General features: G+C 46.0%; 1 protein-coding gene across 8 annotated transcripts in view; it reads right to left on the bottom strand.

Moving 5' to 3' along the window:
* Positions 1-305: 305 nt before the first annotated feature.
* Slc7a1 (solute carrier family 7 member 1) overlaps positions 306-13,146 on the bottom strand; it is a 68,037-nt gene continuing 55,196 nt past the window's right edge. For all 8 annotated transcript variants that reach the window (XM_074043631.1, XM_074043627.1, XM_074043630.1 and 5 more), the window contains 6 exons: positions 12,267-12,406; positions 9,643-9,745; positions 7,338-7,555; positions 6,903-7,069; positions 6,387-6,495; positions 306-5,167 (listed from right to left, as the gene is read on the bottom strand). In XM_074043631.1, the coding sequence (XP_073899732.1) occupies positions 5,064-5,167; positions 6,387-6,495; positions 6,903-7,069; positions 7,338-7,555; positions 9,643-9,745; positions 12,267-12,406 (841 nt within the window). In that variant the 3' untranslated portion in view covers positions 306-5,063. The remainder of the gene's footprint in view (positions 5,168-6,386; positions 6,496-6,902; positions 7,070-7,337; positions 7,556-9,642; positions 9,746-12,266; positions 12,407-13,146) is intronic.

The following is a 13,146-nucleotide window of genomic DNA, read 5'->3' as shown; positions in this document are numbered from 1 at the left end:
GGGAGCAGGGAGTGAGACACTGGCAATTACTAGGGCAGCTGCAATACTGCCCCTAGATCCTCTGTGCCCCGCCATGCACCCCGTTCCCCACAACAAGAGAGTGTGTGGCAGCTAGCACAAACCTAAGTATCAGGGTTTTTTGCTGAGACCTAAGTCCTCTAGGATATGTCTGAGGGCTGGTAACCTCCCAGGCCAAGGCCCAGACCCAGGCATTGTCCACACCCCATGCACGAAGAGTAGCAGATGTGGTGGACATCTGCGACCCAGCCAGAGCTGAGAGAATTCCTAAGATCACACAGTGCACATGGAAGCCATAGACAGAATTTATTAGAATCTGCGGAAGCATGAGATAATGTACCACAAAGTAGTTTGATGTGACAACATAAAGCACGGTAGGAAGTTCTCAATGTATAGTGTAGTCAGCAGAAAGGGGAAACAGGGCAGTTTCACATTTTTTTTTTAAAAAGTGATGGACGACACCTGCACTTGTCCTTAAAATAATAAAATAAAATATTATATAATAAAAAAACAGGAGGGGCCCAGCAGAAACCAACTTGATACAGTTAGCATCAGAATCTAAATCTATTACCACTATTATAAGAAAACTATTAGAAAAATAGAACATCAAACAAGCAAAAAATATCATACAATTTATATAATAAACACATAACTCTCAATAATGGCTCCATGTTCAGTAGAAGAAAACATTTACTGGAAAAACCACAGCTATTCAGGTTTGATAATAAACCAACTCTCACTAGCATCATGACCCTTTGTGATCCTTAAAACCATCGAAGCTGAAAGGCACAAATGAAGCAAAAAACATATTTTAAATATACATTAGAACTTCTCAAATGGGAAAATAAGTCCCTAACTTTAAAAGTTTGTCACCGAGAAACACTAAATCATATACCTTGCTAATAAATTAACAAAGTCTGAACACATTCCCAGTGCTGCCTCCTGACCCTGCTGACATCCCCAATATCCTGAGGACATCTGTGTGGTCAAGGTCTTGTCTCTCATGGGTTTTTCAGCCAGCAGATCAGAAACACACAAACAGAAAGATCCAGGAGAGTTCCTTGATCACTGTGCCTCAAGACTCCTGGCTACACAGGTCTCTTTGGGAAGAGAGCCTTGTGGCTCAATGGAGTGACAGGTCTAAAAAGGCTCTGGATGAGAGTGAAGCTGAAAGCTAGTTGACATGAACATCATAACCACGATGACAAATGGAATGCATCATCTTGTACCACTGTGTTGATAAAGCTTTCCATGACCCCAGAAAAGTCTCTCAAAAATGTACATCTCACTGTCCTTCAGGAGCCTTACACAGAATCTTCTCATTATGGTGGCAAACAGATAAAAATTTAAGTTATATAAAACAGTTAACATACAACATATTCAGTTCTGTCTGAACTTGAACTCTGTAACAGTTCCATACATAAGTGTCACACCCTCTGCCCAGCACTGTTCTCCTCTCAGAAGCCCACCAGAGTATGGACCTGGATATACTTCTCCACCCATTTACCAACACCGCCCTGGATGGGCGCCCAGTGCTTAGGTCCCTTGCTGCCTGTCTTTATGACATTGGCTCTTGAGTGCCAACAGAACCGTCAGCTTTTATTGGAAAGAAGTCTGTGAGGACATGGAATGCTCAAATCAGACAAGATGGGTCTTGCAGGAGCCAGGCATGTTGTCTAGCAGCAAGGCTAGTGTGGGGACATGTCCACATCACACCAGCCTCCCACACAGCCCATTCCAAGCTATCATTCACCTAGCATTAGCGGAGAGCCATACTAGGCATGGGCTAATTTGCAAACACCAGCCAATCTAGAACACTGCCTGCTGTCAAGGGCAAGGGGATAAGAGCAGCAGATGCAGGAGGCAAGGTGAGGTGGGGCATGACCTTCCACTGGGTACACACACTGGCCATGCCAAAGGTGCAGCTGGGAGCATGCCAGGGACTTGGCCACTAGGAGTGGGTGAGGAAGCCTGGTATCCCCACAGCTGCCAAACCACCTCATCAGCAACGGGACAAGTGGCTGCCAGTCAGATAGGGATAAGAGACTCAATAGCAAGTTTGCTGCTCCAAGGCCAAAACCCCAAGTGGGCCTCTCTGAAACAGTCCCAGAGAGAAGCTTCCCCCTTCTCTCTTGCTTTGGAAAATAAATCCTCTCAAAGGCCTAGCTGAGAGGTGCAGACAGGGATGATGTGTCATGCATGCAAGCAAAGACCCCATGTCTTTCCAGGCAGTCGCCTCCCCCACAGAAGGCCACCTCCTGGAAGGTGGTCCCAATGCTTGCTGTCCTGGAGACACCCTACACCCCACTCTTCAGCAGAGCTCCTTGGGCCAGGGTTGGGGGGAGGGAGAGGAGACAATCCATTGTTTTGGATTCTTCATGAATTTAGGCCCAGGGATAGGAAGGGTACAGTCTCACTGAAAATGGTGTTTCCAATGTGAATATTTGGGACTAGTACAAGGTGACAGTGGATACATCATTCCTGCAAGATGTGTTTAGAATGTATGTAAGTTCTGACTATGCGGAAAAATACTGGCCAAGACAAGACATTGAGAATGATATTCTCATTTGTGTGTGGGGGGGTGTGTGCAGATGTGAAACTACTGGTCATTTTTAAGGTTTTTGTTATGTGTTTTCTTTGTTTTTATTTCAAGGCAAGGAATGAGGGATGTGATAAGAAAAGGTCTGTTAAAATCGCAGGCTCACCCCAAGCACTGTTACCTATACTATCATTGTTCATGTACACTGAAGAAAAACCCCACAGTCTACTCTTAATAAAAGAATGGTGTCCTTTCCTGGCTAGAAAGTACTTCCTCCATCAAGGGAGGGTCCAGGGTGCTGCATCCCCCGCCACCACATGCTAAGGTGCCTGAGTGAGGAAAGGAGGACAGACTGGCAGATGTCAGTATGTCCTCGTGATGGGAGACAGTGGAGGGTCAAGCCCCAGATATACCTTTCTACTTGGTAGAATGATATAGGCTATGAGCCAAAATGTCTGCTGTAAACAGTTGCTGTCTTGCACAGAAAAGTTTCAACCAGAAAGAAATTAAAGTCACAAAATTCTCCCACCATCTCACTGAATACCCCTTTTCCCTCAAGTCTTCTTTGCCTTTGTAGAAAAATAATAGGGGGAAAAAATCAGGCAAACAAATAGCTAACAGAAGACTGACAATCAAAACCAACAAAATAAATTAATATTTATCAAAATATTTTACAGCACCAAGCTACATAAACTTAAAATACATTTCTTTGGAAACCCAAGCTTTGGGGTCTTATGATACTCCCTCTGGAATATTCTCAGATGATCTTTAGAACAAAGTGTCCAGAGTGGCAGTCAGGGCCTGAAGATCCAGTGTCCTTGGTCACTGGCTGACTTGGCCTTTCAACTGTTTGTTTTTTTTTTTTTTTTTTTTTTTTTTTTGGTGGTGCTGGGCTTAGAACCCTTTGGCTGTCTGCTTACTAGGCAAGCGCTCTACCATTGAGCTACACCCCAGCATCGCTAATTCTTGCATTTTTGTCTAAAAAGCCCCTGAAGCAGAGAGAAAAAGACAAGTGCTATCAATTTATCAGGCTTCTTTCTATCGGCTTTATATCAAAGGCCAAGGGGGGAAGTAAGGGGAACTAGGCCTCAAAAGCAGCATTTGCACTTCCAAGGACCTTCCCACACTCTCTCCTGAGGCCTTTTGGCTCCCAAGGAAGGATACACTAAGGGGAGGGGAGGGAGGCTCCATCAGCACTCTCATCTCCTGTGGCTTTAATCTACATGGAGTGTGCGAAATGGTGCTGGCCACAGGCTCCACCCCAAACTGCAGTGTAGGGGAGAGTGCAGGGGGACACAGGGAGCCACAAGGTCCAGGGCAGGGTCAACATGTCACCGGTTTGCAAAACTGCAGCACTTGGAGGCCAGATACACAAGAGGGACAGCAACAGAGCTGTGAGGCAACTCCTGTGTGGACCACACCACCCTGATCCATAAGCCGATGGCATGTGGTAATTATTTGTCCTCTTTCCAAAGTCATGTTAAGTCCCAACTTAATTTGGTGGAGTGAATCACAGCAGCTAAAAGGAAGGTTCAATTTCATTACATGTACGAGGCCACCAGGGCCACATCGGGTATCACGACCCCAGACCAAGCTGCCACCTGTCTTGAGAACCTTGTCAGACCCAAGAGACTGATGCACAGGGATCACGGGGCAAGATGTGGTGAATGGCAAGGGCACACCGAAAACAGAGCTCTAAACTCTGCCAGCGTGAGGCTGTCCTACACAAAAACAGTCTCAAATTCCAGTTACTCAGAACACAAGGCCAGCGGGGACAGACGCCAGAAAGAACAGGAACTGATCCAGGTCTGGAGTGAGTGGACCTGGAGAATGTCCCCTGGTTTACGTGCAGACACGACACCCTGACACCATCGTTCCCACCACAGCCTTCCATCTTGTGTGCCTAAGACGAATCACCTGCTCTTGACCCTGCTGTTTGTTGTGCCTGGGTTGGGAGTCTGTCTGGGTGTCAGAGCAAAGCCCTGCTCGGAAGGGATGTGAGGCGGGGGAGAGGCCCAGTTCTAACAATCTTGTCTGGAGGCAGCAGGAGAGGAAAATGGCGCTCTGGGGTGGCATAGCTGGGGACGTGCAGTCTTGTGGTACTCGTCTTGCATCAGTGGCGGGCTGTCGGAGCTGAGAGGGAGGTGCCTAATACAGGTCTGGAGTGTGCACTTTGCAATACCTGGGCAGCCTGGGAGGGAGGGCTGCTTCCAGGTAAGGACAAGAAGGGACTTCCTTCTGCCAGGGCCACAGCAGTGAGGTGCTGAGCTGGCCAGGACAGGGGCTCTTGTCTTTGTTCAGAAGGAAGTGAGGAGACACGTGACCAGCCACATCTGGCCAGGCCACGGTGGCTGTAGGTGAGGCTGCAGTTCAATTAGACGCACCTTGTGGCGGCACTGGGGATGCAGGTGGTTCCTGTCACATTGGTGGAGAGTGTGAGGTGCTCCCCAGTCCGATGTGGCTGTCCCTCACGGCTGCTACCACCTCGGGCGGGCAGGGCTGCATGTCACTTACACTGATTCAAGTTGCCATCAGGAGTCCTTGCCTGGTCAGCGGCCAGGGATGCCTCCTCGCTGTGCCACAGCCCATAGCCAAAGTAGATGACAAAGCCTGCAGCCAAGAGCACAGTTGTGAACACAGTGGGTGGGGTCATCCCACCCAGGCTGACCAGAGAGCCACAGAGGCTGCCCAGAGCTCACCTACACCTGTACCTAGAAAAACACAGCTCTTCAAATGATGTCAGCCAAGTTCTTACTTCTACCATGTCAAAGCTATGCATGTCTTATGGATGGCCTCCCACTGCGGCCTCCTGAGCAGTGATGTGGAGGGCCACAGAGGCACTGGGCCTTTCAGCTTGACTCTGTCCACCTCTGGATGGCCTGAAAGTATTGGAAAGTCATACTGCTCCCTGCCTAGGTAGGGTTTCCAGCAGGCATGAGAGGTCCCTAGTCTCTCTTCCTGGGCAATCTTACCAGCCCTGCCTTTCCTACATTATGTGACCATGAGACCACAAGGAAACATTCGACACCTGGGAATGTATTTCATATAAGAATCCTCAGTCCTGTTCCAGCATCCTGAACTCCTGAGGTTTTAGTAGGTTCCTGGCATCTGTGCTTTTAACCACCCATCTACTCAAGAACTGTGGCCACATTGTCCAAGGTCACCTTGTGCAGTTGATAGAAAAGAACAGACCTAAAGAAAGGGGCCAAGGAAACAGCCTCATGCTTTGGTACAGGAATTTCTACAGGAAGATTGGGAAGGGGTATCCCCCAACCTGCACAAGGAAGTGGCCACAGTGGGCACCTCTCTTGACTGCAGAGAGTAAGGACCCATCCCTGGGCCCCAAAGTCTGCAACCTGGTCATCTCATGTCAGAAACAAGAGAACTGCCATCCCATTAAGCCCTTCCCCTGACACACACCACCACCACCACCTCTCCTGGATACTGTCCTAGACACTGTCATCAGCAGAGGAGCCAGGGGGACAGGCACAGCCAGACTTGTCTGGAGAAGTAGTGCCTTAGTAAGGCACTCATACCTTGTGCATATTAACATCAAGCTTCCGCCTGGTGAGTTTGGGCAACAGACTATTATTCAATGAAAAGTATCTAAGAAGGAGGGAGGCCCCATGGCCTCGGGGTGATCTATACTGTTTTAGAGAAAACTATTGACACAGGTGTTTCCTTCTGTCATTCAATCAGGAACAAGGGAGGCTCTAGGACATTAACCATCCAGCTGAGGCGTGGGAAAGAGTAAGTAGCTCTGCACAGGCCTGGAAGGGGAGGTTCCTGAGAAGCTGTTTGCTGCAACAAAACCCACAACCTAACGTACCTATCAGCATCCACACTGCAAACCGGACCCATGTCCCCTGATCCAGCTGCATCATGAGATAGATGTTCACGAAGATGCTCAGGATGGGGAGCACTGGCAAGAAGGGCACCTGCAGAGACAAAGGGCAGTGTCAGATCTGACACACATCCCCACCCACACGTAAATCCTAATAGGTGGGAGTGTGGCTCTAAATGCCGAAGTGAGCATATTCTAATTTTCCTGCTAAAGAAAGGACTACAGAGGACTTCTACTATAGCACCAAGGAATGATTTTATTATCCATATTAAAATTGCAAAAGCCTTGATCATCTCCAAGAATTGGAAATGACACGTGACCCATCTAGACAGTCATTTATGAGAAGCCCCATGAATGAGGTGCACCCCATCACCTTAGAGCCCTCTGCCATACTCCCCACACTGGCAGGCAGGAACTGTCCTGTGGAGCATTCAGGGTCAGCCTCCTAGCAGGAGGACCACGTGTAGGACTCACAGAGTAGGCCCCTATACGCCTACTCACCTTAAATGAGAGCTTAGTCTTGCTTTCAGGCTGCCTCCAGATGACGCCCGTGACTACTACACAGAGGAGTAGAGACACTGAAACCACAAAGACTGCCCACAGCTCTCCTTTGGCTAGAGCATCTCTCCCAAGCACGGCCACCATGCACAAGGTGATGATAAGAACAGCTAAGAGGAAGAGAAAAGAGAAAGGTGCAAACTCAACCACTTCTCAGGAATCCCACAGGTATCCTCAGTTCTCCCCAAAACCTGTCCAAAAGAGGGCTCCATTTCTGTGTCATTAACTACAGTTGGGACAGAAAAGCTGGTAGAGCAAAACAGATGCTTGTCCTTTCTGGCAACGTCCCCCACCTCATACCTATACTCATTGACAAGAAGCCACACAATGCTAACAAGTAAGACCCCAGAGCCCTATGGACAAGAGGCAATCTCTTACCTATGACACTGGCTGAAATATTCACAATTAGCCCAGAGAATTTAGAAGGCTCCATGTTTGTGGGTAAGAGTATGGCTTTCAGAGAAAATGTCTCCACTTCTGGTAAAAAGCCCATCTGAGAGTCGCTGGTGCTCACCAACTCATTCTGGTCTACTTGATCGAGCTCCTCTGTAGTTCTGGCCATTTGGTATACCAGGTTAGGTTGTTCTGGCTGATACCTGTAAAAAATGTTCATACTTCGTGACACTATAATCTGGTTTTGTTAAGCAAAAGGGCATGTCCCAATTTAAGTTCTCACTAAGGCTTCAAAAGTAAGTTGCCTGGAGAGGCACTAATACAAAAACCTTCAAGCAACAGAGGTTATCATGAGAAGGGGATCAGTAACCAGGGTAAAGATCAGTTAGAGATGAATCGACATGGGTCATAAATGAAAGCAATGCTAGGAATATTTCTGGATAGCTATCCTCAACTCAACTAGCAAAAACGCTTGTCTTCGTTATTAGGCTTGTCTCTTTTCTTCAACAAAACTAGTGATAAAAGCAGAACAGAACCTACCTGGAACTGAGAGGGGAAGGGGAGAGATGGTGGGGGAGAGGGGCAGGGGGGAGAAATGACCCAAACAATGTATGCACATGTGAATAAAAGAATAATAAACAAACAAATAAATAAATAAATGAAAATACATATATCATGAAGCCAAAAAATAAAGTAAGTTGCCTAGGCCATTGGCATAAAATGGGAAGGAAATGGTCAGAATGGTGCATTCTCTAGCATCAGAGAGGCACAGAAGGCAACAACAGCATTGTTCTTCCCACTTTTGGGCAACACCCTTCCCTGATGTTTGTTTTGTGGGGAACATGACCTCCAGGGTGAGGCAGACCAGTGGAATGTCCCCAGGAGGTTTTTCTTGCTCAGATAAGTAGCAGTGGCTCTTAGATGTTCAGATATTATGCCACTTCCCACAAAGCCATGGTTGTAGGGAACTAAAAAAGTAAGGACAGAAATAGAAAGTAGTAACACTAGGATCTTATTTGGCACAGAGCATCATGTCTGCAGGCTGACAGATTTGAGAATTTCTATTTGTGTAACCCAATTGGACCAGTTTATTCTAAAACTCCAAGTGCCTTGGAGCCAGGTAAGGGATCCAGCTTGTGGCATTCCTTCCAAGACACCAGCTACCTGCAGGTGAAGCGTCTATTTTAAATAAGGTTCCTTATCTACCTGCCCAAAATAAACCAGAGTGCTTTCTGAATTCTAAGAGTGGGCATGGAAACAGTTCACTCTTTTTGCACTGATTCACTTTTGCAATGTGACTTGGTCAATTAAGAAAGTAGGGGATGGAGGGTGTGGCTCAAGTGGTAAAGTGCTTGCCTAGCAAGCATGAGGCTGTGAGTTCAATCTTTAGTCCACCCCCAACCTCCAGAAGAAGCTCAGAAAACATTCTAGTTTGAGCCCCTGGGAAGGAGTCTACAAACTAGTTTACACTGATTCTGCAAAGCTGCTGCTGATGCTCAGCCACGTTTTGTGTAAATTAGGTGCTGACCACACTAGAAATTGAGTCAGTGGCCTGTAAATACAAACACCTGAACAGAAATAAGACTCTTGCTGGGTGACCAACACTAGATCTGCATGAACGCATGTTCTTATGATGAATGCCCTCTTAGACCACCCCCAAAGCGTAGCCCTGTCTCCCCACAGTGAAGGACAGCTGAACGCAGGGTGTGCTTTGGGAGGGGTTCTGGGATGGGTGAGAAGGCCAAGGCACCAAGCCTGGGACCAGGGGCTGCTTGAATGTCACTGCCCTCAAGGTGGAAACAGCCAGAATCTGGAAACTATCCTTGAACACTAACTTAGGCCACCCCATACTGGGTAATGGGGTTCACTTCCCAGCCACAGTGCAACCAGCTACAGGGGCATCACACTGACCTAAGTCTCACAGGCCTTGGATTCTGATCCAGCCCATAGGCCCTTGTGTCCCAAGAACTTGGACTGGTTAAAGTCTTTACCCTAAGCCTTCAAAAATTCTGGACCCAGTCTGAACCCTGGGGCTGAGAACCTGTCTTTATCCTCTTAACATCATCAAGCCAGAAAAATGGGGACATGATAGAAGGAAATGGCGATCACCCCTGACTTCCTAAGGATGTCCTCCCAACAGAATCTAAACCACATCCCACCCTCCCCTCAGTACCCCCAGTGGAGCTGTCACCAACCTGAAAGTTACACCATATAGACTAATCATTAAAAATGTTAAACAGCTACAATGGTGTATCTGCATTTGTCATGGAACTCAGAAAAGCATACATACCGTAAGACCAGCACACAGGCAGCCACCAAAGAGTAAGCCAGGAGAGTGCCAATGGACATGAGGTCCACCAGATTCTTCAGGTCAAAGAGGAAAGCCATTATAGCTGGGGAGAAGACAGACATCAGAATTTGTGGGTGGTCCTCTACATGCACTGACAGCCAGGACCAATGCCCACCTGTGATCCAGAGCTTGAAAGGGATGCTGCATTCACTCCTGGTCCCACCCACAGCCTTTCCATGGAAAGACACTGCTCATAAAAGACAGGCCCAGGACTAAAACACGCATATGGTCCTCAGCAGATGATACTAATTATTAACAACAATATTTGATGTTTAAATCAAGTGTATTTTCATCCTTGTTATCCTCATGACAACTTCTTAAGCTATCCCTACAATACAGGAGACACTTATGTTCACATAGGTTAGGAGACTTACCTAAAAGCTACATAGCTAGTGAATGGAAGAGGCAGGATCTGAACTAATTTCCTATGACTGAGTCCAGTGTGACTTCCTCCACACTATGGTGACGCATAAGCCAAATCTAACCATCCATCATCCACCTACCATCCACCCATTTTCCTTCATTCTTTCTTCCTTCATCCAGCACTGGTTGAGTGTGCCAAACACAAGATTCTAGGTATACATCACTGAACAAGGCAGACTACAGTCCCTTGGTTTCCTTGTGAATACCTTCCAGACATGTGCATCAGTAGACAACAGTAATGGGGAGGGAGAGGAGGCAAGTCTGGTGTTCTGGCAGGACTCACAGTGGCTCCTAACCCAGGCAGGTAAGCAGGAAAAGAAGAGTTGTTTCTCACGGTGAAATCACTTCACATAGAAGAAATCTAAAGTGTTATTCACAAATGATATTATCCTTGTCACCATACTCTCCACCCCTGGGTCTTAAGAATAAAACATGCAGGCTTGGACTGGAGGTATAGCTCAGTGGTACAGTGCACGCCTAGTGTGTCTAAGGCCCTGGTGTGTGTCTACACATACACTTATTTGAAAGCCCTTTGTAATTTTCGTAAGAATATGTGTCAATGTTGATGTGTCAAGGTTCCTGTTTAAAAACAACTTGGCAAAATCGACTTTGAGATATTTCAACCACATACAGTCAACACAAGTTAAAAACAAAAACAAAACCATTGTTTTCTCACAACTACCTCTAAAGCTCAACAAATTTAAACTGAGAATAGCATTAAAGAGTAATGAAGGCCTTCTGGATAATTAGAATAGTATCCAACTGTGCATGCCACAAATGCCTAGGTTCCTACTCACACAGAAACCCAAGACAAATTTCTCCATGTGAGGGGATTTTAGAAAACCAAATACCTACTCACCACTCCTCCCAAATGAAAAGAAAGGAGCAAATCCTTAGTTTGGTGAATGCTATGTACTTTACTATCACTTGAAAGATTATAGTTTGATCTCATTTAATCAGCACAGGAAGGAAATTAAAGCTAGTCTTTAATATGATCAAATTCTGTATAAACACTAAAAGAAAGTCACTGTTTCCAATCCATAAATATACTGGTCATATTCTGACAAAATGCACCTCTCTGCCTGACTACTGCAATCCTCTGCAACAGTGTACAATTACAAAAAAAATTAATTTAAAAATTGCTTTTTTAAAAAAAATCAGTACACAAAACTAAACACTTCGCTAGAGCATAAACTCATAAAAGAGTAATTTATCCATTTAAGATAGTCAGGTGTCTTCCCAGTGACCATTCAACAAGTCACCATTAGGACTGGTACCATGAGTCCTGATTTATCAGAGAACCGGCTTGGCTGCCTCTGGCATAAACACAAGCTAGGAATGTGGAGCTAGCTCTGCCTGCCTGAGCGTGTATTCTCCTTGCACCTTTGTCTCTAGTTCTCCATCTTCTTCATAGGGGGATGGTACCCATCCCTCGGGGCTCTAACGAAACAGAGCACAGCACCCAACAGCATATGAGCTTCCTCTCAGGTCTCCCTTTTCTTATCAGACCCCTGGAAGACTACAGCTAAGAGTTACTGGGTTCACCTGTCATAAATGTGCTCTCAGGGATGCACCTGACTGGGGAAGAGAAACCTCCTTTGAGTCTGCCATTATTTATAAACTCAGGGGCAAATGGCTTCAGCAGCAATACTCTGAATACCCTCTGGGGAGCAGGTGGTACATTTGAGAAGAACCTGAGTGTGAGGGACATTTGTGTTTGGGAAACCTGTCAACTAAGATACCTGGACACTGAAATTCTAGGTATTAACCAGAAATTAACTGGTCTCACTCAGCTTATATTATGCAGGAAGATGTCAGCCTGCCAAAGCCCACTCAGAGAAACTCGAAAGGAGGAAGATGGATGGCTTCAAAGGGCCCGTGTGTGCTCTAAGCTCTCTCTGTCCATGAAGAGGATAGGAAAAGTTCAAACTCTGAAAATTCCATCACATCCTCTGTAAAGCTGGCCTCTGACTTTTGTCAAACGGGCTGTTTTCTTTCAGCGAAGAAGGTTCTAAGCGTAAAAGCCAAGTTTATAAGGCCAGTTAAAATTTCTCACAGACTAGTACAATTCAAGATGTCTCCCTGTGAATGATAACTCAATTGTTAAAATACTGGCACGAGAAATGAATTCCAGTACTTACCAGCAATAGCACCTGAGGTTAGTGTGGCAATAATTGGTGTTTTTGTCCTCTTATTGATTTTGGCTAAAAATTTAAACAGCAGTCCATCTTCAGCCATGGCATAGATAACCCTCGGCATAGGAAACATGGAGCCTAGAAGGCTGGGTGGGGGAAAAAGACAAAATCATGAGTGAAACTAGCTCATCAGCAACAAAGACACACCTACACTACCATGCATGCGTGATTCACCACCATGGGAAGAGATGCCTATTTTTCATCAAGAATTGCCTCCTTCCAAACTGTGTGATCCCACAGCTATACGACTCGGCACTTAAACCAACCCCAGAAAAAGCACATGCTGTAAGTGTGAACCTAACATAAACCAGCATGCAATCCAGGAGTAACCGTTACGAAGGGAATTTTGTATTTATTCCTGCAATTATTTCTGGCCCAATGAAATACAAAATAAAAGCATCACTGTGTTCATGAGGAATTTTCAGTGGCAAATCAATATTTAGCAAATAGTTCCTGTTTACACCGGCTAGCAGGAAATACCAGGGGCAAAATGGTTCTCATTAAAGGCACTTACTGACTTCTTCAAAGGACCCCTGCTTTACAGCCAAACTAAGGACCAACCTAGGGCGGTAAAAGAGGGAACCTGGGCTTGAAGCCAAAGTTAGGAAACAGAGAGCCAATCCATGGTAGGTAGATCATAGCCAGAAGTTGGCCTCAGGTTCTTCATGACAAAAATACAGTGGTCTCCCCTTATTCGTGGTTTCACTTTCTGTGGTTTCAGTTACCCTGGGTCAACCATGGTCCAAAAATGTTATATAGAAAATTCCAGAAATGAATGATTAATAAACTGTAATGATTTTTATACACTGTTATAATTGTTCTAATA

Source organism: Castor canadensis, chromosome 10 (genome assembly GCF_047511655.1).
Source record: "Castor canadensis chromosome 10, mCasCan1.hap1v2, whole genome shotgun sequence".
NCBI classification, from domain to species: domain Eukaryota; kingdom Metazoa; phylum Chordata; class Mammalia; order Rodentia; family Castoridae; genus Castor; species Castor canadensis.
Note: the sequence above shows the minus strand (reverse complement) of the source record. Positions and strands in the feature narration are given on the sequence as shown.